The sequence below is a fragment of the Cenococcum geophilum genome, assembly GCF_001692895.1.
Source record: "Cenococcum geophilum 1.58 unplaced genomic scaffold K441scaffold_36, whole genome shotgun sequence".
NCBI classification, from domain to species: Eukaryota; Fungi; Ascomycota; class Dothideomycetes; order Gloniales; family Gloniaceae; genus Cenococcum; species Cenococcum geophilum.
In genome coordinates, this window is record NW_027137594.1 from 739,153 (window position 1) to 763,456 (window position 24,304).

General features: G+C 42.0%; 4 protein-coding genes across 4 annotated transcripts; 3 read left to right on the forward strand and 1 right to left on the reverse strand.

Moving 5' to 3' along the window:
- The first annotated feature begins 1,184 nt into the window (after positions 1–1,184).
- Positions 1,185–4,186, forward strand: K441DRAFT_196771 (MFS general substrate transporter). Its single transcript, XM_067640457.1, has 12 exons — positions 1,185–1,978; positions 2,066–2,210; positions 2,286–2,512; positions 2,697–2,982; positions 3,044–3,344; positions 3,401–3,426; positions 3,486–3,498; positions 3,551–3,584; positions 3,670–3,715; positions 3,768–3,864; positions 3,930–3,987; positions 4,050–4,186. Exons 1-12 carry the CDS (start codon positions 1,527–1,529, stop codon positions 4,114–4,116), a joined length of 1,752 nt encoding a protein of 583 aa, XP_067501334.1. The 5' UTR covers positions 1,185–1,526; the 3' UTR covers positions 4,117–4,186.
- A 905-nt stretch (positions 4,187–5,091) lies between these two features.
- K441DRAFT_196830 (uncharacterized protein) lies at positions 5,092–8,160 on the forward strand. Its single transcript, XM_067640459.1, has 3 exons — positions 5,092–5,797; positions 5,926–7,877; positions 7,992–8,160. Exons 1-3 carry the CDS (start codon positions 5,566–5,568, stop codon positions 8,007–8,009), a joined length of 2,202 nt encoding a protein of 733 aa, XP_067501335.1. The 5' UTR covers positions 5,092–5,565; the 3' UTR covers positions 8,010–8,160.
- K441DRAFT_196786 (uncharacterized protein) lies at positions 8,161–8,725 on the forward strand. The gene is made up of 2 exons (XM_067640458.1): positions 8,161–8,397; positions 8,516–8,725. Exons 1-2 carry the CDS (start codon positions 8,312–8,314, stop codon positions 8,676–8,678), a joined length of 249 nt encoding a protein of 82 aa, XP_067501336.1. The 5' UTR covers positions 8,161–8,311; the 3' UTR covers positions 8,679–8,725.
- A 47-nt stretch (positions 8,726–8,772) lies between these two features.
- K441DRAFT_572977 (riboflavin kinase) lies at positions 8,773–9,788 on the reverse strand (the record flags this gene model as incomplete). Its single annotated transcript, XM_067644038.1, has 2 exons — positions 8,773–9,372; positions 9,669–9,788. 2 exons carry the CDS (start codon positions 9,786–9,788, stop codon positions 8,773–8,775), a joined length of 720 nt encoding a protein of 239 aa, XP_067501337.1.
- Between the last annotated feature and the right edge of the window lie 14,516 nt (positions 9,789–24,304).

The window sequence follows — 24,304 nt, forward strand, 5'->3', positions numbered from 1 at the left end:
TTCTCATTACGGATCCCATCGGATTGGTTGATGCTGCGAAGAAATTCAAACTTCGATGATTGCAGCAACTTAGCTGAGCAACTGCTCAACCCAGCATGGCTTTCGTAACACGCTAATTTGCTCTGCCTTTTTCTGCGGAGGCAACAATATTGTTGGATGTAAATCTAATGGTGGAAGATGTTTTCAGCGCTAGCCAAGAAACCTCCAAGCCTTGCCAAGCGCCGTATTGAAAAAGACTGCAGGCTCTTCAACGATGTTGCCTGCACCCGTCCCAGTGGAATCGCCGCCAGGTGCCAACACTATTTGGACATCGAAATGTAATACGTTGCGCTGCTAGTTATATACAGTTTTCCCGCGAGCACATAATGCGAATATTTCACCTCATCATGCTCGGAGTCCATGCAAGGAAGGTGACATAGTCAAGATGCTGAGGCACGCGTTCCTTGGTTGGGGTTATAGTTCGGTTACATTGCTCAGAAAGCCACATCGAATCTGAAGGAACTCTGATACTCCCGTATATAGCCTTGAGCGGTGACTGCAGAGTTCGGCAGATACAAATTCTCCTTGACAGGCCCCAGGCTCCTATTCTCCAATAGCATATTCATGCTAGAATTGGTTGCAGGGCTTCGGCACAATTATCGGCTACTTTCGCAGCACAACAAACACTGAGTTTTGTGTCAATCTTAACATTGACATTCGACGTCCAGAAGACGAACAGTGGTCTGGACCTCGGAGAGTGGCTATTTCAGCTAACTCTGATGACACTCTTCGCCTCGGGCTCGGTATCGTGTCTTCAAAAGTCCGAAGTTTAGGTGAGATCAACATTATGCCGCAGGATTAGTAACGTTGGGCCGGGGACTTATTCTTCTATTGACTGAAAGTACACAAGACCAGCAATTGTCAGCAGCAGTCAGCGGTAAGGTCTTCAAGAGTTCGTCAACCTCACAGCAACGTTGGAATTGTCCCAACTAAACAGCTGTTTGGGGAGGTTGAAACGAGCGGGAGGAGATTTCGGCAAAACCTGCAGAACCATTGAACAAGCATTCGCTTAAGCAGAGAATGACAAGCTTTTTACCTACCGATGACGTTCCCCGACAGCAGTTTTGATAGGAAAAAAAAACTCCAGCCTTGCGACTAAGCAGTCTAGTACGTCTATCCGCCAGTCTTTCGCCATCCCTTCGGCCGCTTGGTCATCGTGACCCCTTCACCATGGTGGCTACCTCTGTCTTCATTCATAATGCCCCGAGTTACTCAGCCTTCTTGGCTCATCCTCACTGGCCAGAACCCTTTATATTTATGTATTCACCTCTGCGCTCCTGTACACTACCTAGGTACATGCGGCGATAATTCCTTATTTCCGCGAGACTCAAGGTTTGAAAAACATCAGTTTCGCCACGCAGAATTGCTTTACTCTCTTCTTGTATCATTATATATATATACCGACCGTCGCTAGAAGTGCGTTAGCAAAGGCATTGAACATTTTTGGCGCTCTTGCCTTAGATACAGGTTCGGTATCACTTTCCCCAATGGCTGAGTCATCGAGGTCGAGCACGAGTAGTAGTCCTGGGGTAGCACGAGCGGGGGGTCGGTCAGTAGACTTTGAGAAAGAGAACCCAATCATTGCAGATGTTGGCGACGAAGAAGATAAATCAGGATACAATGGCACACAAGAAGAAGAAGAATCAAAAGATTATGGGCCGATTAAAGCAGAAAAGGAATCATCGAGACCAGTCACATTACATCCGAATGCTCTACAACAGGTCTATTCACACCGCTCATATGCCGCCGGCGATGGTTATACCTGCTTCAGCGAGGACGAAGAACGACCGAACATCCCCAGCGGTGACACTGCTGCGGATGCAGAGAAGCAATTCGAGGTGACGTGGGATGGCGATGATGATCCGATGAATCCACGGAGCATGCCAAAATTACGGCGATGGCTCATAGTGTTGGTTGTATCGGCCAGCTCAGTTTGCGTGTAAGTGTCATGCTGGCTGTTCTCAAGCGTCATTAAAGTGTTGAGATAAATGAAGCGGAGTTGCAGAACTAATAAGCTGTATGGCAGGACATGTGCTTCGTCACTATACACTACCACGTATGGTCAGCTGATTACGGAATTCCACACCTCACGGGAGATAGCTACCCTGGGGCTTTCGCTGTTCGTTGTCGGCTTAGGCATAGGCCCTATGGTGCTTAGCCCCTTATCAGAAGTAGGTGTCATAAATACGTCGTTTGAGACGGCAAGTCCCTGCGTTCAATAACTGACTGCAGATCCTGATCCACAGTTCTACGGGCGCCGGCCCATCTACATTTACTCGTATCTCTTTTTCCTTATCTGGCTTATCCCATGTGCTGTGGCACCAAATATCGCAACCATGCTTGTGTGTCGATTCCTTGATGGTCTGTCCGGCTCAGCTTTCTTGTCTGTTGCCGGCGGTACCGTCGGGGATATGTTTACGAGATCTGAACTCTCGGCACCAATGATGGTATATACTGCAGCGCCGTTTATTGGGTAAGTTCAACGTTGATCTGCCTTGCATTCATGGCGATTACATATTCAGAGAGCTTCCGCGGGGATTAAGGGCTTTCAGATTGTCTGATAAGATGTCGTGGAAGTTCTCCCTGCTTCGGCATAACTGTTAACTGGGCTTGGGCAACACGAAATTTGGATGCATGAGCTAATTTGGCTTGTTTAGACCGGAACTAGGCCCTCTTCTTGGAGGCTTCATCAACCAGTATACTACATGGAGATGGTCGTTTTACGTCCTGTTGATTTGGGCGGGAGTACAGCTTAGCCTAATCATCTTATTCGTCCCCGAAACATACCACCCGGTCCTCCTACGTCTGAAGGCCCAAAGATTACGAAAAGAAACTGGAAATGAGGCGTGGAAGGCGCCCATTGAGAGGCTCTCGCGATCAATTCCTAAAACGGTGCTGTGGTCCTGTATTCGACCCTTCCAGCTACTTATTTTTGAGCCAATGGTGCGTAAGCAAACATTCTGAAACGAATGTGAGCGAAAAAAAAGATCTGACCTGTCATCAGTGTTTAAACCTCTGCATACTGTCTGCGATACTCCTTGGAATCCTGTATCTCTTCTTCGGTGCGTTCCCGCTAGTGTTCGAGAAAAATCACGGCTTCACCATCTCACAGACGGGTTTAACCTTTTTGGGGTTGTTTGTGGGTATGGTCCTTGGTATATCGAGTGATCCGTTATGGCGGAGGAACTATGCACGGCTCGTGCGCCGGCGGGAGGCGCAGGGAGGCGAGCCTGGGGGGTCTGAACCAGAATTTCGGCTCCCTCCAACAATATACGGCGCTTTTCTAGTTCCTATTGGACTGTTCGGTAGGCTAGGGATGGCCTCCTGACGTTGAATATGCTGCTAACCCTGATTCGCGCAGGTTTTGGTTGGACCACATATCCATGGGTGAGTCGATGATGATCTGACATGCTGGCTTCGGAGCTACTGCTAACCTTGCCCTATAGGTGCACTGGATAGGTACAGAAGCATGCCACGCATTTCGAAATAATAAAAAGCTGATCACCTGCAGTTCCAATAATATTCTCGGCCATCTTTAGTATTGGGTAAGGCACTACTGATGTCCATTCCGTGGAAATGCAGCCGCCGGCAATAAATGAGAGCACTGCTGACCAGTGTCCCGTGACGTAGTGTCATCTGGGTCTACTCTGGCGTCTTCACCTTCCTCGTAGACTGTGTAAGCCCTCCGAAGTCGGACCACGGGCCAATTACTAACACGTTCGTCGCAGTACCCTCTGTACGCGGCTTCAGCGCTGGCCGCGAACAGCTTTGCGCGATCCAGCTTCGGGGCGGCTTTTCCCTTGTTCGGCGTGCAAATGTACAACAGTGAGTTTGAGACAGCATTGACGGGCAACAATTGCGAAAAGGCGGTCACTGACGAAGGAGTGCAGACTTGGGGTATCAATGGGCGACCTCGCTGCTCGCCTTCCTGGCATTGGCTATGGCGCCGTAAGAATGACCGTCCCAGCTGAAAGGTCGTGGACTCGCTAACGACTCTGCGCTACCCATAGATTTCCTTTCCTCTTCTATCGGTATGGGAAGAGGCTCAGGGGCAACAGTCGATTCGCGTCGGGGTAGTCTGAAACGGGGTGGGGAGCAGGTGATGGGGGAGACGAGTGGATGAGACTATGTATGGGGAGTTGCACGGCAGGATAGTCCGTGGCCTTTCGTTGTAATCCGGCTTTCTTGAGCTGCTATTGCTGCTGCTGCTGCTGCTACTACTGTTGGCCACGTGACACAACCTGAAGCCTGCCTGTGGATCCTTCTGTGTGACGAGTAGCAACGCCACGAGGAAAGCCACGCCAGCGCGCGGAATACAGGACGGGACGGTGCGATTGGGGAGGTGTGAGATCCCCGGAGCGAGGGAACGTGGCCAGCCGGATACACGGCGAGATAGAGCAGTGCAGGGGCGTGGAGGGTGCAACGGAGTGGGAGTTTGATGATGGTAGTTGATGTTGAAGTGATGTATGGTGTTTTTGCTTTTGGGTGGCGGACGGTGTGAGGTGGAGTAATGTTTTGCCCAGGAAGGCGTTGGTGGAGGTTGATAGGAGGAGCCAAGGCAGGCAGGCAAACAACATCGCTCGGGCGTTCGGTAACTACTCGGCCTAGGGCAGCGGGAGGGCCAGCCCGCACGAAGCAAATCACCGCAAGATCCTCGAGTCTAGCGAGGCCCGCGCTTCTTCTTCTCTCTCAACTCCAACCTCCTCAACCACCAGACAATTGCGGGGCGACCGATCAAGCTGTCTAACGCATCCTGTACGTATTGCGCCCTTAGAACCCTCTTGAACTTGCCACTGCTATTCCCGACGACTCCCCAATCAGTTCTCCCAATTCGTCCACAATTCGCTCCCTCACCTCCTCGGCAAAGAGACGTGCTTCAGCTCACACACACACACACACAACTAACCACCGGGTGTCCCACAGCATCAAAAGGCTGTGTCGGCTCCCTCCTCAGCGCCCTCCACCCTCTCCCTTTCACTCTGCGTCTTGCGTGCGTGCCTTGCGTGCGGCCCAGCTTCCCTTCAGCGCGCGCGCGCCTCATCTTGCGCATCGCCTTCCACTCTAGAGCTTTTGCGTTTCCGGCAGCATGGGCAGCGCCAAGTTGACTTCATCATAATGAGCGCGCGACTTGGAATGCTCCCTCGATTGCATGGACCCCGGGCTTGTACAACGACCGCATTGTTCCATTCCTACGTGCCGGATTAGAAGGCCGTGCCGACGCCACCATCCATTGGGCAGCAAGCCAGCCGCCTCCACCATTGGCCTCGTCCCGCAGCTGGGATTGTGGCACCGCAGTTCACGTTTGCGAACCTGCGCACGCGTGATCGCATTTCTCAAAACACCTAACTGGGGCGCTGCTAGCCCGCACCCTCTGCGCACATTGGCTGAGCCGTTGCGCCGGGAAAAAGGGCCATCCGAGGCAACATTGACGGGCGCACGCAGAATAAACGTGCGTCTACAAGCAGCGGTAGCTTGCAACAGGATCTTTGCCTTGGTGCGGAGCGTGTGTTCCTTGGGCAAGATATTATGACCACCTCAGACGCCGAAGATGCATCTCCCTCACCGGATTACAGTGGAGATCAGGACGGGAACGACATGGCCGAACAGAAGGGCCAGCGTGCTTCCGGCGATGCTTCGCCTGCGCAACAGACGGGCAATGGCCAGAAGCTAGCTTCCAATGCAAAGGACCCGTTGAGACCGAGGAGGAAGAAAGCGAGGAGAGCATGCTATGCGTGTCAGAGGGCGCATCTTACCTGCGGTACGTTAGTTTTTCAATTCCTTCGTGGTTTGGGCCCTGAAAAGGAGAGCCTATCCAAGAGACCTATTCCTTCGTTATTGGATAACTTCCCATGCGATACTGTTGATTTAACTGTGAATATCTATCAGGCGACGAACGGCCATGCCACAGGTGTATCAAGCGTGGTCTCCAGGATGCTTGCATGGACGGCGTAAGAAAGAAAGCCAAGTATCTTCATGACGCCCCAAATGAAGCTCTCATGCCTGGCATCGGCAGTAATTATCATCATTTAAACGGGAGCCAACCACCAGCCATGCCCGGACAAATATCTGTTCCCAACTCAGGAACACCACTCAGCCAACAATCGAACTTCTACCAACAGCCTCAGCCGGGCAATTTCAATATGTATCCGCAGAGTTCTTCACAGGGACCATTACCCCCTCCAATGCAGGAGAGCGCAGTGATGAACTCGTTTAGCAACCAGCAAACTCCCATTTCACCTCCTTACAGCTCGAATCCTAATCAACGGACGCCTCCTATTCAACAAAATGCTCCCAGCTCGATGCCTCAAGCGTCTCAGGCAGATGCTACCCCAATGCATCATTTCGGCGGACCGCTCTTTGACCCCAGTGATCCTGCGTTGTTCAACTTCGATATCGCAAGCTTGAATTTTGGCAATCACTACGGTGCTCTAGAGTTTGGAATGCTTGGGCATATGTCTTCAGGTGCAGCTGACACACCACCCAGCGACAACAGCATGATGAATCCTCTCAACCAAGCAGCAAACATGTTCAACCCGCAAATGGCAACTTCAACAGGTTTTGCTGAGAACCAGGGAGGTATGACTGCTGGGTTAGCATTTGGGCCGGACGGTCTTCCTGCCACGGAGTGGCAGAACACACAATCCAGACAGGGGAGTGTTACTCAAGTACAAACACCGCACAACACCCCTATCGCAAATATTGACGCTCCTCGCAACGATGGGCTCAACGGTCCTCACGCATATGCCATTGGAGCAGGTCCAAGTAGCCTGTCAAGTGCCAGTCCTCAATCGGCAGGTGCAGATCTCGGGGCGGGTTTCGACAATGGTCCTATGTCTCCCGCCACTTTTTTCGCTCCCGTGAACCAGCAGCATATGCAGCAACACTCACCAGCGTTCAATCGGCCGCAACAGCCGCAAGTTTATCAACCGCCTCAGTACCCTCAATCGCAGCAAGCGATACAATCGCAGCCCCGCCCAAGTATTGCCCTCCACCCACTTCAAGGAAACGCTGCTTCTCGAAAACGGCGCCGCGACACCAGCGCCATCTATGAAGGTATCTCAAAAGCTTATCCCTACACCAGTGGCTTCCACCGCTTCTTCGGACTTATTCGGGAGCGATTCCCCAAAGACAAAGAGATACGGATTGCTAGAGCACTTGCTGCAATCCGCCCATCTTTCATTGCTTGCACTAAGGATTTAACGGATCAAGATCTCGTGTTCGGCGAGAAGAACCTGCAACGCCAACTGCTTACCTACGAAGACTCGATCGAGAAAATCGGCACGCCAACTATCATATGCCGTCGGACAGGCGAAGTGGCAGCTGTAGGGAAAGAATTCAGCATCCTTACCGGCTGGCGGCGTGAAGTGCTGTTAGGCAAAGATCCGAACGCAAACATCAACTGGGGCAGCTCTAGCGGCTCTCAATCAGCGAATACCAGCGGGAGCACGTCTCGCGGCGCCATGACGCCGTTGCTCGCAGGCCAAGAACAGGACACGGGCCCGCGCCCCGTCTCAATCGCCGAGCTAATGGACGAAGATTCCGTCGTGCAGTTCTACGAGGACTTTGCGCAGATGGCGTTTTGCGACTCGCGCGGCTCCGCGCTGCGCTCCATCAAGCTGCTCAAGTACCGCACGAAGGAGGACATGATGAAGCTGGAGGAGCTCGCGGCCAACGAGGGCAAGGGTGTCAAGGCGGATCCGCCGGTCAAGCTGGAGAGCTCGATCGGTGGCGAGTCAGGCATGTATAGACTCGGGGAAAGAGAGGGTATGGTGCAGTGCATGTGCCAGTGGGTGATCAAGAGAGACATTTTCGATATGCCTATGCTGATTGTTATGAGTGTACGTTTTTTCCTCGCTTTAACCACCCCATCCCCCTTTCTCCTCCTATCTCCATCTCCCCCTATCCACCCTCACCTTCCCCTCATAGGCCACAACTAACGTTATCCTCCGCAGATCTTGCCGGAAATATGAAACGGCTAAAGGAACTCCTTTCGCCCAACTTCGCTACTTTCGTTATTCACAGAGCTCGGACATCAGCCCAACCCGAGTTTTCCCGACGAGTAGTCGTTTGTCGCACTATACCATATCCGGATTTTCGATTTATTACCTCGCCTGCCTCGTTGCCTTACCATGTGCTTTTCGGCGTTCACCGGCGTTATGCGTGACTATGCGGCCTACGGCTCTCTGCTACAGCACAGCCTCTCTCAAATACCTCAGAAACAAAGCTTCGACGCACCACAACTAAAAAAGCACAGGAAAAGATCATAGCGTCAATGCACACGAGACTTGGCCTTCAGTTGCTGCTGCATCCGGGTATATTTAAGGCCATTGGAGGGAAATTGGGAAATTATAAAAGCATGTGCGTATGGCGACTTTTGCCACATTTTTTGGGGTTTTTTTCCTTATTATATCTTCGCTTCTATGACGGGCTTGTACATTGTCGATCCGCTTGGACCGACGGTTAATGGCATTTTCAGGATATGTGATTGCGGGTCTGCTTTCTGCTGGGATGGGGCCATAGAAATCTGGATAGAGATATGCCTGGGTTGGGTTGCGATTGATCTATATCTATGCATCGTATCAATACCAAGTTTAATCTACATGCTGTGCCTAGCCGAGCCTCGATTTTGCCGATCCTAGTCCTCCCGGCTCTAGAAAGAGGCTGAAGGGCGAAGACTCCCTAACTCCTCCCTATAACACACTACCCCCGTGTGCCTATCTCCCCTCACCACCGTCAACTCACCACCTCCCCCTTCTCCTCCTCTCCAACCTCCTCATCCTCCACATCGTCAAACTCCACCAGCGCCCTATCCTGCCTATACCGCACATACCCCGGCCGCGCCAAACTCCTCGCCGCAACCTGGATATCGGTCCTGATATCCTCGATCAGGCTCTCCTTACTCACATAATCGTACTCCGGGCGAATGTACCCCAGGATGACGAGACTGAGCCGCGCGCCGTAGAAGTCGCGCGCGAAGTCGTGCAGGATGTGCACCTCAACACTGCGCACCGTGTTCTTGTAGAAGGGGTTGTAGCCCAGCGACATCACCATGGGGAACACGCGGCCGCGGCCGGCCGCGGCCTGCTCCTCGTCCTCGCGGGCGAGGGCCGCGAAGATGGCAGATGTGTCGAGTTGGAGGGCGGGGTCGTCCGAGGGCGGGGACGCCATCAGGTCGGCCGAGGGCCGGCGTGCGGCGGCGCTGTGGGCGGGCGGAGGGGTGGGCGGGGACGCGAAGTCGAGGCCCGCCCAGCCGAAGTAGATCCCCGAGTCGAGGGAGGAGTTGCCGCCGACGCTGAGGCCCGAGATGGGGATGTTGGCAGTTGGGATGCCAAGCTACTAGTGCAGAGAGGGTGGGTGTTAGCTATGTTGTTCACTCTTTTGCTAGACAAAGTGCGCGGGCGGGGGGCGGTGGGACAGGGTGAGGCTTGGGATTGGCTGTTTTGGGAGGGGGGGGGGGGGGGGGGGCAGCTTTTAGCTGGAGGTGCGTGCAGAGAGGGAGAGGGAGTTTCAGATAGGACGGTTCCTGAGCCTGGGGGACGAGTTGCGAGAAGGGAAAGGGGGAGAGGAGAGCGTAATTGGCGCATTGGGAGAGGGAAAATAACGCGTGTAGGGTGAAAGGGTTGGCATACCTCTTTGCTGCCTCGTCCGAACCCTTTTATCACTTTCCCTTTCAACTTAAGCGGGAAGGGCGGTTCGGGGTCCTCCGGACCAACGATAGGTTCGCGGGGCTTGGAGCTGGGTGGTGGCATTGTGAACGATAAAGGTGAGGTTGTGGAATTGCAAGACGGTAGATGGAGGTTGATATAGAAGTTTGGTTGTTGACAATTCCGCCGGGAGTCCTGCACGTAATAATCCGACCCTGCCGACAAGGCTTTTGGTGGGGCAGAGTTCTGCCGCTAGCGGTAAGAGAATTAGGTGTTAACGTAATCCTCGTAATCGTAGGCTACCATGTCCGCGGTCACTTTTCCGATAGCGGCAACCCGTCGCAGCTGCATCCGCCGTACAGTGCCTGGCACCTGTAATATATCTCCCCATTCCTCATTTTCGATAAGTAGTTTGAGTGGGAGGGCTTATTGTACGCGCTAAGAGGAGATAGTGTTCGGCCTTAATTCTGCAATTATAATGGATCCGGTCGATAGACCGTCTTAGAGCACGCAATGTCAGGCGAGTTTTAGGGTTAGGACGTTAGTGACGTGCCAGCGGAGGCGATACCCAATAAGAAAGCTAAAGCTTTATTGCTATAGCATAGATGTTTTGGCTTTAAATTCAAAACGCACGTATAACTTTCCTATCCTGACCTTGTAGGACGCTTTAAGGATAATACTTAGATTATAACGCCGTAGATGGCGCCCTGAAAAAGGATCGATGCCATCTAGGAGCGTAAAAACATTGTAAAATAATACAGTGAGTTTGTTTTGTATAGAAGATGGTTAGCCGAATTAAGGGGTTGTTCGGTTGCATCTCCATATGGAGGTTTCATATTGTAATCGAAATGGAGCTCAAATCTGAATATGAGGCTGTTGTTCGGTAGATCTGACGACTTTTAAATATGGAACTCCTCCTTATCGGTAAGCGCGTTAAATTTGCAAGCTATCCCTTACAACGTTGGGGTCCTTAGAGAGTTCGCTACTGGATTTAATTGGGCACTTGCATTGAGCCAGGTTCTCCGATTGGCTAGTCCCTTATCGATAACCGCAGGGCCCATTTCAACATTGTAAGGTATATATACTATGGTATCAGGCATATATTTTGTATTATCTGTGCGTTACAGGGCTCCCTGCAGCTGAAGACCCACACACAAAATATATGCCTGATACCATAGTATAGTAGTTGAAATAAGGTTCTCGGCACGTAGCTTCCAGCTCCTGTTCCATAGAAGTCCTTCCCACCTTGTGCACGGCCCCACCTCGTGCACACCGCCCAATCCGCACCAAAAAACACTAAAATACGTCTTTTTAGAACGCTTATATCTTAACAACTATAATAGCTATTTATATAAAATTTTAAATATGGTTTATTAAGTAATAAATTAAGCGCTTTATAAAATAAAAACGTAAAAAATATAGTATATAGCATAGTATAAAAATTTCATCCCAAAACTACCTAAAAATATGAAAAACACTATATAAAGCACAAATTCCAATTCCCAATTTTATAAAATGCTTAACTTATTACTTAATAAACATATGTAAAATTTTATTGACCCGAGGTACGAGTGGTCTATTACTTTTAGGTGTATGGGTGTCCAAATTTTCAAACCCTCGCCAAGCCAGCCTTTGATTGGTTAAAAAAAACTTGCGCGCGGTAAGTTATGGCAGAATCCACGTGACGAACTTTAAAACCTTAAGTTCTACCAAAGCTCTGCAAAAGCTCTACCATCTTAGTTGACTTAGGGAGAAATGCGGGTGATTCTTTTCTATATTATTATACTATTCTTACGCCTACCCTATACGGACACTGTCACGTTAGCCAAGTTGAGAACGGGAAGATAGAGACGGCAGAGGTGGAAGGAGGCTTGACGCGTTAACTGCGTTAGGGACGCGCTAAGACAACTAAGGCCCTTGAAGTCGACAGCTACGAAAGCGATATAGAAAATACGGTTTACGTGGCAGCAGTAGCCCCTGGTGCACCACGATTGAAGCGTATAGGGAAAAACTTACGCTTTAAGGATTAAATACTGTTAACAAGAAACCTTATAATGGCTGAAAAGAGAATAGAGCGATTGGTAATAACAGCCACTACGGTAAATTAATTAACAACTAAGAAGACAAATGCAACATTAAATAAGTATATTAAGGTGCTAACTAACCTAGTTATATTACTACTAGGGGCAATAGAGGAGCAAAAAGAGATATAAGCGAACTAAATTAAAGCTCTTACCAAAATGTTTATAGAGTAGATTAATATACTTAGAGTAGAGGTTATGGAAAAGATAGAGGTGATCTAGACCTAATTGTCCAATATTTAAGCACTACCGAGCGCGGATCCGTCGTACGCGGAGGTTGCCCATACGCTGCTAAATAGTTAACTAAATAACCTAACATCCTTCCCTTTAAGGAATACTATGCTATTAACTATTACCGATACGCTGTACTGTATAGTTAATATATCTAGAGTTAAAGAAGAAAATAAGAATAAAGCATAACTAGGGGTAATTAGGTAAGTAATTAAAAGTGGTATACGCTTAACGGAAGGCCACGAGAGCTGGCGCTGTATAGCAGTGATTAAAGACCCTAGAAACCCCGTATGTATTAAGATAACTTATAGGAATAAAGCTAAGCTCTAATATATAAAAGAAGCGGCCTAAAAGACCTTAGCACCTAGTGTTTGGGTGCTGCGAGACTAGCTCTATTTAGTAAAAATTAACAACGCTAATTAAACAGCAGTTCTTAACTAGGAAGGAAAGATTTAAGATAAAGTAGTAGAGGTGCTAGGAAAAGAGAACAATGTATATATAGCCTAGATAGGATGACTTAGTAAAAAAGATATAGGAAAGGTATATAGATTAATAGTTGTATACGTTACTAAAAGTAGTAAAGCAGTATGGTTGCTGTAGGACTAATACTTTTATATTATAGGGGAATTAGCCTACATTAGAACCTATAAACCTAAAAGCGGTCTAATATAATGCTATTAGTGTTAGACACTAGGATATAAAGCATTTACATATATAAGACCGCAAGTATATGCTAGATGCGCTTAAGAAGGACATTATTATAATAACTGCTAAGGATAGATCCTAAAGTGTATACTATGCGGAGGACCACATAAATTGTTTAGTAAAAACTATTAAGTGCTTTATCCTACCCGCTATATAACAGGACCTTATAGTAGATACTACAGTAGGCTTGTTAATAGGCTGGGTATATAGGAATTGCAGGAAGTCAATAACATAATAATAACTGGTGGAGTGGTTGCCTAATAAATTAACTCTAATTATATTCTAAGAATTACTATAAGGAAGGAACTATCTAGGTAGGGACTAAGGGTCCTTAAATACACAACTATACTCCTAAGAAAGTCGTTACTTTATCTATTCTATCTGCTCTATTCGCTTTGTTATAGATCTTGTAAATTATACAGATTACACAGATTATATCACGTGACTCTGCTTACTATTCCTTGTTACATAGTTCCACAGGTTCTATCCTAAACCGTGCCTATATTAACCAACTAGCTTCCTCTAACTTCTTTCTAAGTAGTTATAATATTATACTTAAAGCGTTCGTAATACCATCTCCCTCCTCTTTATCTTCGTCCTTAAAGATACCTAGTATCTCTAAGTCGTTTACTAGAGGTATAATATCCGTTTAATTAATTTGGTTAATATTGTTACTTATAATACCTAAAGCACCTTCTTTTTCTTTAACCTTTTGTTATACGCGTATAGTCTCTTCTATACTATTACTTGGTGAAGTAATGCTATCTCCGTATTCTCATTATGTAAAAGAGGGGTTAGTTTATGTTACGTTAGCGAGTCCTTTGTCTTAACAGCCCTCTTTTTATATAGAGTGCACTAAAGCAAACGTCCGATTGTCCTGCGATGTTCGTTTAATTTCTAACGCTAAGTATACGCGTCCTATGACTCTTAATAGTCTCTAAGTTCCCTAAGTAATTTGTTATAAGGTCTTATATTTAATTTGCCGCTGCGAAGCTTAATAATAAACTGTTTGTTGCCCTAGTGGAACTTCATCATTCGCGTAACGCTAAGAAGGAGGCTATTAATGCTTAGCAATGGGCTCTTAATTCTCGTCTTACTGCATCTACTTAGTTAATTTATCTTAAGAAGGTTTATAAGAAGGTTTATTTTAAGGAGTGGAAACTTATAGAATAAGGTTTATAGGAACTTAGTAATAAAAGAACGGATTCTCTTTTAATAGCGAAGGAAACAACTCTAAGTAGTTCGGCAGTCGCTCTTCTAGGTCCCCCTTAGGTAACTTATTCTTTGGCGATTTTCCTTTATTAATATTGCCTGACCTTTTCTCTTTTAATACTCCTATACCTTTCCTATAGCGTTCTTTAGGTTCTCTAGTAGTTACTAGGTAGTCTTATTATAGCCTATTTACTTTACTTCGTACTATATTTTATTATTTATGTTCTTATAACTAACGATTTTTAAAACTTACTATTTGTCTTCTTCTTATCCTCTATATGTGTCTGCTTTATAAACCGGTGGCTTAATATTCCTGTATACTAGCTCTAGTATTGCGATATACTATATAGGGTAGATCTTTATTTTAGCTAGTAGATTTAACTTAAATATAACTAATAAATTTTTTTTCTTAATTTCGAAGGGTCCTAGTCTAACGTGGTCTAACTTCTTACTTAGTTGTTAACTCTTAAAATTTTTGTATAGTAGCTATACTTTATCTCCCTCCTTAAGATCTAGTCCCTTAGATCTCTTAGTATTATAGTACCTTTTTATTCTTTGCTGTACTACCTTAACTATTTTTATAAGGTTTATATAAAGATTTATTAATATCTCTATTCTTTATTTAGCTGTGCTACTTATTTTCTTTACTTATTATAGCGATAATAAGGTCCTTAGCTTATATCCGTAATTCGCCTTAAATAGTAATATGCCTATTCCTTTCTATAGTGTTATATTATATACAAACTATATAACTGGTAATAGCAATACCTAATTATTCTATGCATAATTAATATAATGCCTTAAATACTGTTCTAGTATCTAATTTAATCTTTCTATTTAACCGTCTGTCTGCGGATAATATATAGTAGAAGTTACTGCTTAAACTCCTTACTCTACTAAGAATACTTCCTAGAATACTGCTATAAATCTTAAATCTCTATCCAATATAATTTTGCTTAGTACTCTATGTCTTATAAATACTTCTTTAATATAGATTCTAGCGATATCTTCCGCTAATATTTCTTTTATACATGCTATAAAGTATCCCTACTTTATAAGCTTATTTTACTATTACTAAGATCACGTTATAATCTTGTCCAGTAATAGGATCTCTTAACTTTAGTAACTTAATAATAAAGTCCCACGATATAACCTCCTATATTCTCTTTAGTATTTCGATAGGTTATAGCTCTCTATATAGCTTATGCTTTGTTAGTTTATTCCTTTAGTAATTTAGACATTCTTTTATAATTTACCTAGCTAGTTTCTAAATTCCATTAATAATATACTCCTCTTAAAGTCTTAACACTAAGCCTATAGCTCCATTGTGTCCTTAAGTTAGTCCTTTATAAAATAACTTAATAAACTCCTTTGCGATACTCCTAGGCACGTATATTACTTCTTAATTTTTATACTACTCTAAGTCTAGATCCTCTATTTATGCGTCTAGGATCTTTTATATCTAATTACTCTCTAGTAATTTATAGATCTTCTTTTCTTATATTACTATAATCTTTGGGTAATTATACCTAATTAATTTGTCTATATCTCTTCGCAACAAAGCCCCTAATAGCTTATTATCGTTTTATAGTTTAGCCTTTTTACTTAAAGCGTCTACTTATACATTTTCTGTACCCTTAGTATACTAAATCTCGAAATAGTATTCTGCAAGCATCTCTGCCTATCTAACCTATTTATAATTAAGTTCTTTCGTTATTAGGAACCCCGTTAGGTTCTTATAATCTATCTTAACTATAAATAATTTCTTTATACCTTATAAGAATGATCTCTATTCCCTTAATACTATAACTATACCTAATAACTCCTTATTATAGATATTATAGTTCAGTTCTGGTGGTATTATCTTCCAACTATAGTATGCTACTAGGTGCCATCCATCTTAATGTTTCTATAGGAAGTACGCTTTTAGTGCATAGTCTAATGCATCCGTCTTAACTACTGTCTCTAGTTATAGCTAATAGATTTTAAGAACTGGCTCCTAGGTAAACAACAGCTTAATCTTCTTAAACAGTTCCTTTTATTCCTCTCCCTATGCCCATAGTTCTTCTTTCTTTATTAATTTTATAAGTAGCTTAATGTCCTTTAACTATTAAGCTATAAACCTTCTATAGTAATTGCAGAACCCTAAAAATAACCTTAACTATATTACATTTTCTAGTTCTTGCCAATTTACTATAGCCTTAATCTTCTTTAGATCTATACTAAGTTAGCCTAGTTTAATAATAAATCCGACGAAATCTATCTTCCTAATAAAGAACTCGCATTTCTTAATTACTACTAGCATTTATTCTTCTTATAGTCTCTTTAAAACCTATTTAATATATTCTCTATATTCTTCCTTACTTATTAAGTAGATAATAATATTATTAAAATATACCATAACAAATTTATCTAAGTGTTCTCTTAATACGTTATTAATATATTTCTAAAACGTTACTAGTGCGTTTATAAGCCTAAATTACATAACTAATGGTTTATATAGTCCTTCCTTTAACCTAAAGGCTGCCTTCCATTCGTCGCCTTCCTTAATTCTAATCTAATAGTACGCCCATTTTAGATATATCTTCGTAAAGATTTGTGTATTGCCGATCCTATCTTAAATTTCGCTAATTAAGGGTAAAGGATATCTATTCTTTCTGGTAATGCTATTTAACTATTTATAGTTAATGCATAACCTAAGTTTTTTATTCTTCTTTAGTACGAACAGTACTAGATAACCTACTAATAATTGTAATAGTTTAATATATCCCTTTTATAAGTTTTCTTAGATAAACTCTTTTAATGCTCTACCCTCTTCTTTAGTAAGCTTATAGATTAGAAAGAACTATAGACTTATTCCTAGTTCTAACTCTATTTTATAGTCCTATACTATATACTCTAACAGCTTTTTACTTTCTAGTAACTATAATTTCTTACTATACTTATGGTATTTTTTTAGTATATAACTTAATCCTTAATTGGTCTCCTTATATATCGCTCTAACCTAATACTATACTAACTTAGTTTATTATCGCATCTTATATTATTGCGTATCTTTAATATTAACCTCACTTATAACCCAATTAATCTTTAAATTATATTCCTATAACTAAGGCATTCTTAGTATTGCCTTATTATTCCCTAATAGTAATATATCGAAAGACATCTTAACTTATCTCCCTTTAATAGTTAACTAAATAGGTCCTGTTTTAAGATTAATAATACCTCCTCTATAGGCTATTAGATCTCCTAAAATTGTTACTAATAGGTAAGGACGTTCCTTCTGTCTATATAGTAACCCCATTCTTTTAACTGCTGCTAGTAAAATATGGTTTCTTATTACTCCACTATTTACTAATACTTCGAACTGTTAATCTTGCCATTTAATTTTTAGATTTAGGTATTGTCCTTAAATTCCTTTAAGGGTCTAAGGCTCTACCACTAGCTCCCTTTAGTCCTATAGGCCTCTACTTTTCCTAACTAATAGCTACTAGATCCTGTTTATACTTAGTCCAACTTAGGCCAATACTTAGTTCGTTTCTTTTCTTTAATATACCATAGATAGGTGTTCTCTAGACATTCCCACTATTATTGTCTATCTAGGCATTTTTCCATAAGGAATCTTCCTGGTTAAAGTATTAAGTCCCCTTATTTTTAAACTTCTATAGGGTACCAACTATATATATACTTAGCGTTTCTGTACTTTATCTTATCCGGTGCCTAATATATCCTTACTAGGTACTTCCAGTTCTTATCTTTTAGTACTTTATATATATTGCACGCGTTATCTATATATATAATCCATGCCAACGTATAATGCGCTTAGTGTCTTAGGTTAACTCTCGGCTCATCTTTATTCTTAAGTTTAAACCTTTCTTATGTTAATCTAAGCGTTATAACTTTATTTACAGGTACTAAGATGCGTCTCTCGCTTCTCTAGTCCTCTAATCATTCCTCTAGATCCTTTAATATTATGATTAAGGCTCCCTTAATGTGATTTATCGCTTTTTCCGTAATTAGGTGGTCTTAGATAACTTTCTCGTCTAACCACATATAGAAATCTTCCTACTCGTTATTGTGCCTTTGTCTATACCACTTTTAGTATAGCTGCTGGAGTATATACGGCTTATCTGTAAGAAAGTATCTTTTTATTACTATATTATAATAGCCCTTTATATATCGTTCTTTAAACCTAGTTAGAATCCCTAGATCCTCTTTATTTTCCAGTTTAGTAAGCTACTTAGCTCTTAGTATGCCTATTCTTAGCCTATTAGTAATTCTTTATATAGGTACTCTGTCCCTTATATAACCTAGTATACTAGATTTTATATCTAGTTTCTTTTCTTACTATAAGGTAATTCTTGCTCTAAATTCCTCTATGGTTTCTTTCCTTTCGCGTCTTATAAGTGGATTTTTAAAGTCTTCTTGCTTCCTAATCGTTGTATTAACTTTTTAATCTTTAGATTAAACACTGTGTTTATCTAGTAAGTCTTCTAGGTTTATATATCTGTCTCCTAATCTAATTACTATTTGCACTATAGATTCTCTAATCTATAAGGAAGCTCCTTACTTTTTAATTATAGGTGTTCTAATCCGTGTCCTAAATTCTTAGTCCCTTAAATTCTTTAATCCTAAGCTTGCTTCTAACTTAAGCTTAGCCCCAGCCTTAGTCCAATTAGGCTTTACTAGTATTCTTATCTCGTCTTAAGAGTCTTAAATCTTACTTATCTTATCTTAAGAATCTTATACCGTTAGGAATACTTATCCCAAGCTTATTTATATATTTTTAAACTAAGCTGCTGCCCTGCTCTATCGGTTTGCGTCTATTATAGGTCCTTAAGCGTACCTCATCTCGTCTTAAGAATCTTAGTTATCTCTTATCTCGTCTTAAGAATCTTAAGCCTTTAGCCTTTTGCCTTTATCGAGTGGTAAGCTAGCACTAGCAGTTATCTGCTTGCTTAATTGTCTCTAGATATTACTCCTTCTGTCTTATAAAGCAATAGATGCCGTATCTAATGGTATTATAATGCCCGTTACTAAACCTTACTCTATAGCGGTCTTAGTCTCTACTTCTATTACGTTATTAAGGTTTAGATACCCCCAGTTAGTTCCTTTACTATCCTCGTCGCTATTAATTAATAAGTACTCTAACTTTATTGTTATTATTACTAATTATTATCCGCACATTGCTATAATATCTTAATCTAGCTTATAGAGTCGATCTTATTCTTTATCTAACTCTTTAGTTCCTTTAAGTCCTTTTAACTCTAGCTCTTATAGCTAATAGCTTGCACCATACTTAGCGTCTTTATAAATTTAGTATGCGTTATTATAATAAAACGCAAAACTTCTAATTAAATATTCTTTTATTCTTTATAGTGCACTATTATCCCTTTATACGTATATGTTATATACTACTAGTCTAGTTCCCTTTACTATATAGTAACTCTAACCACTTCTATAGTCTTTAGCGAAATAACCCTGTTTTCCGCAATTTATATAAGCTCTATCTTTAAACTATTACTTTTGTTATAGAGTCCGCTCAAACATCTTCTGCTACTAAGATCCTTGGTTTAGCCTATACTCCCTAGTCCTATAATCGCTTAATCCTTAACCTCTAGGTTTCTATAGTTTCTTACTCCATCTCTTATAGGCTTCTTTAGTACCACTTAGGTCTATTAGCTCTGCGCCATACTATAGTTTCTAACTTAGCTTTAGTTATTGCGTGCTTTACGTCTTATACAACTATAAAACTCTATCTTAGCCTCTTTTAGCCTGTTCCCTTTAGAAGATCCTATTATTAATCTTAATCGCTTAATCTATTAATTCCCTTAGGGTATCCACATCTTCTATTAGAATAATTACGTCCTAGACTTTAGCCTTAAGTCCCTATTTATACTGTGCTATAAGCGCCTTATCGTTCCATTCGACCTATATAGTAAGTATTTAAAACTATATCGTATACTTAATTACTAAAGTTCGCTGTATTAGGTCCTAAAGCTTTTTTTCTGCTATAACTGTTGCTTCTAGGTCTCTAAATATCTGTATTAATCGTTCCGCGAATCCTACCTAGCTAAAAAACACAAATCGTACCTCTTAATTGGTAGTAGTTATTCCGTTAGTCTGTATTTCTATTAAGTAGGGTTTAAACTATTTAAGTGCCCAACCCGTTAGGAATAGTCCTGCGTAGGCTATCTAATCCATTATCGTGGCTAACTTAGCCCCCTCTTGCATAACTTTAAAATGCATTTACATTAGGAATCCTTTAAGCTTTAATCTCTCTCCTAAGAATCATTTAATTAAAAGTAATTTAACCTTTGCTGCTCCAATCCCATTAAGTCTTTCCTTAAGTATTTGGTTGTTCTCGTTTAACCTATTAATAATTTCCTATAGCTGCCCAACCGTAACTGGTTGTAAGTCAGTATCTTGTATACTTATATCTCCACTTAACCTTAAAGTGGTTGCTGCCGTTAACGGCGTCGTAGTGGCTACTTTTAGTAGCATGTTATTTAACTTCTTAAACCTATAACCGTGGTAGTAATTGTATAATAGGACCTTATAGTAGATACTACGGTAGGCTTATTAATAGGCTAGGTATATAGGAATTATAGAAAGTTAATAACGTAATAATAACTAGTGGAGTGGTTGCCTAATAGATTAACTCTAATTATATTCTAAGAATTACTACGAGGAAGGAACTATCTAGGTAGGGACTAAGGGTCCTTAAATACACAACTGTACTCCTAAGAAAGTCGTTGCTCTATCTGCTCTGTCCACTCTATTCGCTCTATTATAGATCTCGCAGATTATATAGATTATACAGATCATATCACGTGACTCTACTTACTATTCCTCGTTATATGGTTCCACGGGTTCCATCTTAGACTGTGCCTATATTAACCAACTAGCTTCCTCCAACTCCTCTCCAAGTAGTCATAATATCGTACTTAAAGCGTTCGTAACACGCTATATATAAAACACTTTAGATACTTTAACTAAATGTTTAAAAGTAGAGTACGGTATAGTAGAGCCTAATAAACGATAAATAACTAAAAGACTTTGGAGTGTTAGCGATATCAGAGCTATACGCATAGAAAACGGACGATATAGTTATAACAGTCTCTATAGGATACTTAAATTGGACTAAGGTAATACCTATAGTCTAGCGTAAAGAGAGGTGGGCGGTATGGAGTATGCTATAGGTTTAAAAAGACATTAAGGCCATATAGGTGCCAGTACAATCAGCAGACCTTACCGCGGCGGTGCTGCGCCTTTCCGACCGATTAGTACTAGTAGTGTTAGTATACGTTAAGGGAAAGAATATAGAGGCACTATAGGATATAACTGGTAAACTATACTAACTAATCTAGGAAATATAGAATAAGATAGGTATATAAACCGATATAATACTCGCAGGAGACTTTAATTAGCACAATTAGCTATAGGGAGGAAATGACGTATTATAGGCGAGATAGGGAGAAGCCGACCCAATTATTAATCTTATAGTAGATTACTCCCTACGTAGCCTACTGCCCAGGGGTACGAAAATATAGCAAAATAGCAACCGCGAGACAATAATTAACCTAATTCTAGCATTAAACGAACTAGCATCTATAATGGTAAAGTATATAGTATATGGGATAGAATACGGATCTAATTATAGGGCAATCGAGACAGTATTTAATATTGCGGTCCCTAAACGCGCTATGGAATAAAGAATGCTCTTTAAGAATATATTATAGAACAAAATTAGAAATAGGGTCGCTACCGCCCTCCGTATTATCCTAGTGGGTAGTAAAGTATAGCAGTAAACAGACCAGCTTATGGATATAGTGCTAGAGGTAGTCTACATATTAACTCTAAAAGCTAGACCGTTACTATATATAAAAAGGTAGTAGATAATAGACCTTACGAAGCTCTACCGGGTATATACTTACTAGAGAAATTAGGTAAAGAACTAACGCTAAGCAGGCCAGATGTTACTAGAACTAGAGCAATAAGCAAAGGAGGCCTTAAAGGAATACTATAATGTAATACGGAAATAGAAAAGGATATATTGGGACAACTTCCTGGCTAATAACGTAAACATTTAGTAAGTAGCAAAATACCTTAACCTAAGCGGCAACTCAGCGTTTAATAAGATACCACTATTAGTAAGGGCGGATAGATCTACTATAAAAGGTAAAAATAAGCAAGCAGCAGAGCTATTAACTATATTTTTTCCCCTACTGCTAATAGGAATAGAGGATAAGGGCCCGCGGCCTTAATAAACGCTAACACTAATGGCGCGTCTTATAATGGAAGAGGTAAAATAGAAGATATTTGCGGTAAAGCTATAGAAAGCGCTAGGGGATAATAGACTACTAGCAATAGTATAGAGGCAGATATGGCCGGTAATAAAAGATAGGGTCCTGCTCCTCTTTTAGACCTTACTAAATAAAAGCGACCTTCCTAACTAATAGAGAAATGCTAAGATTATACCGCTTAAGAAGCCGAATAAAGGAGACTATATAAAGGCAAGGGCATAGAGGCCTATCTCCCTACTATCTACGCTAGGTAAGATGCTAGAGTCCGTAGTTGCCGAGAGAATATCGTACGCGGTAGAGACTTTCAGTTTACTGCCTACAAATTACTTTAGGGTAAGGAAGAAGCGCTCTACTAAATAGGCGCTGCTGCTACTGTAAGAACATATCTATAACGCGTAGAGGTCTAAGAAGGTGCTTAGCCTTATTAGCTTTAATATAAAGGGTGTATATAACGGAGTATATAAAGAGAGGCTATTATAGAGGCTTATAGTAAGAGGTATACCGCCAGTACTAGTACGGTAGATTAATACATTCTGCTCTAATTAGACGGCGACTATCTTAGTTAACGGCTATACCTCTAACTAGTAATAGTTACTATAAGCAGGACTACTATAAGGATCGCTGCTCTTACTAATACTGTTCCTCTTTTTTAACGCTAACCTAGTTTAGCACCGGCTTAATGCAAATGGAGGCTTAATAGCGTTTGTGGATAACTATAATATATAGGTTATAGAACCATTAGTAGCAGTAAACCGCGAAGGTATTTAGGCTATTATTAATAGAGTAATAAACTAGGAGAAACGAAGCGGCGCAACGTTTAAAGGTAAAAAGACTATATTAGTGCACTTTATAAGAAACGCGGAGCGGACTAATACTACCCCGTTTATAATTAAGGGAAAAACAGTTGCACTAGGGCATATAGCTAAGATTTTAGGGGTAGTTATAGATATAGAGCTTCGGTATAAGTAACATATCACAAAAGCAGCCACTAAGGGCCTTATCGCAGTAATAGCACTAAAGAGACTCTAGATAGTATCCCCTTTAACTATAAGATAACTATTTAGGGTAACGGTAGCGCCAGTAGTGGACTACGCCTTAAATATCTGGATGTACGCCTATAGGGGTTCCGCGTTAGCCGTAATAAATAGGGTATAAAGAATTAGAGCGTAGGCAATTATAGGAACTTTCCGCATAGTAGCTATAGTTATTAGGGAGGCCAAAGCAAGTATACAGTTAGTACGCGAGCGGCACTTAGAGAGGGCCATAAAGCTATAGGTCGACCTCCGTACACTATATAAGATAAACCCACTATTAAGGCTCCGTACTAAGGTGCTCTAGAGGTTTACATCCCCACTATAGAAGATAGCCTATATATACTAATATACACCAATAAACAAGATAGAGGTTATATAACCCTACGTAGTACTACTATAGAAGGACTAATTACCTATAAGCATTAACCCAGATAAAGATAAGGTAACTAAAACAGCTAACTCTACCTAAGGGATATAGATCGCAACGAGCTCGTCTAGGAGGAGAGGCATAGTAGGGATAGAAGATATTATCCGTAACACCCTTAGCAATAGGGAAGCGGTTATATACTTAATTATATTAGGACTAAGAGCAGAATAGAACCTATACACGGCTAAACTAGTAGTAATATTAATGGTGATAAGATGCTTACTACCGGATCTATAGGGGAGATAGATTACTATATTTATTAGTAATTAGGCAGTATTACTAGCGCTTAGCTAACCTAAGTAATAGTCCGGCTAAATAAGTATTGCATAGATTTATAATATAGCCCGTACGCTAAGGTAAAGAAGTAACCGCTTTCTTATTATATAGGTCCTATAAGGGGAGTTCGAACTAGGCAAGAAGGCAAAAATAGTAGTATAATAAGCCACTATACAAGGACGCCTACCGCGAGGACAATAATACTAGGCTAAGGCTACAATAATAAACACCGCAAAAATAAAACAGTGGGGTAGGAAAATACTACCGGAAGGAGTAGGAAGGTACTTAAGAAAAATGGATACAGCGCTACTAGGTAAATATACCTATAGGCTATATAACTCCCTTAAGC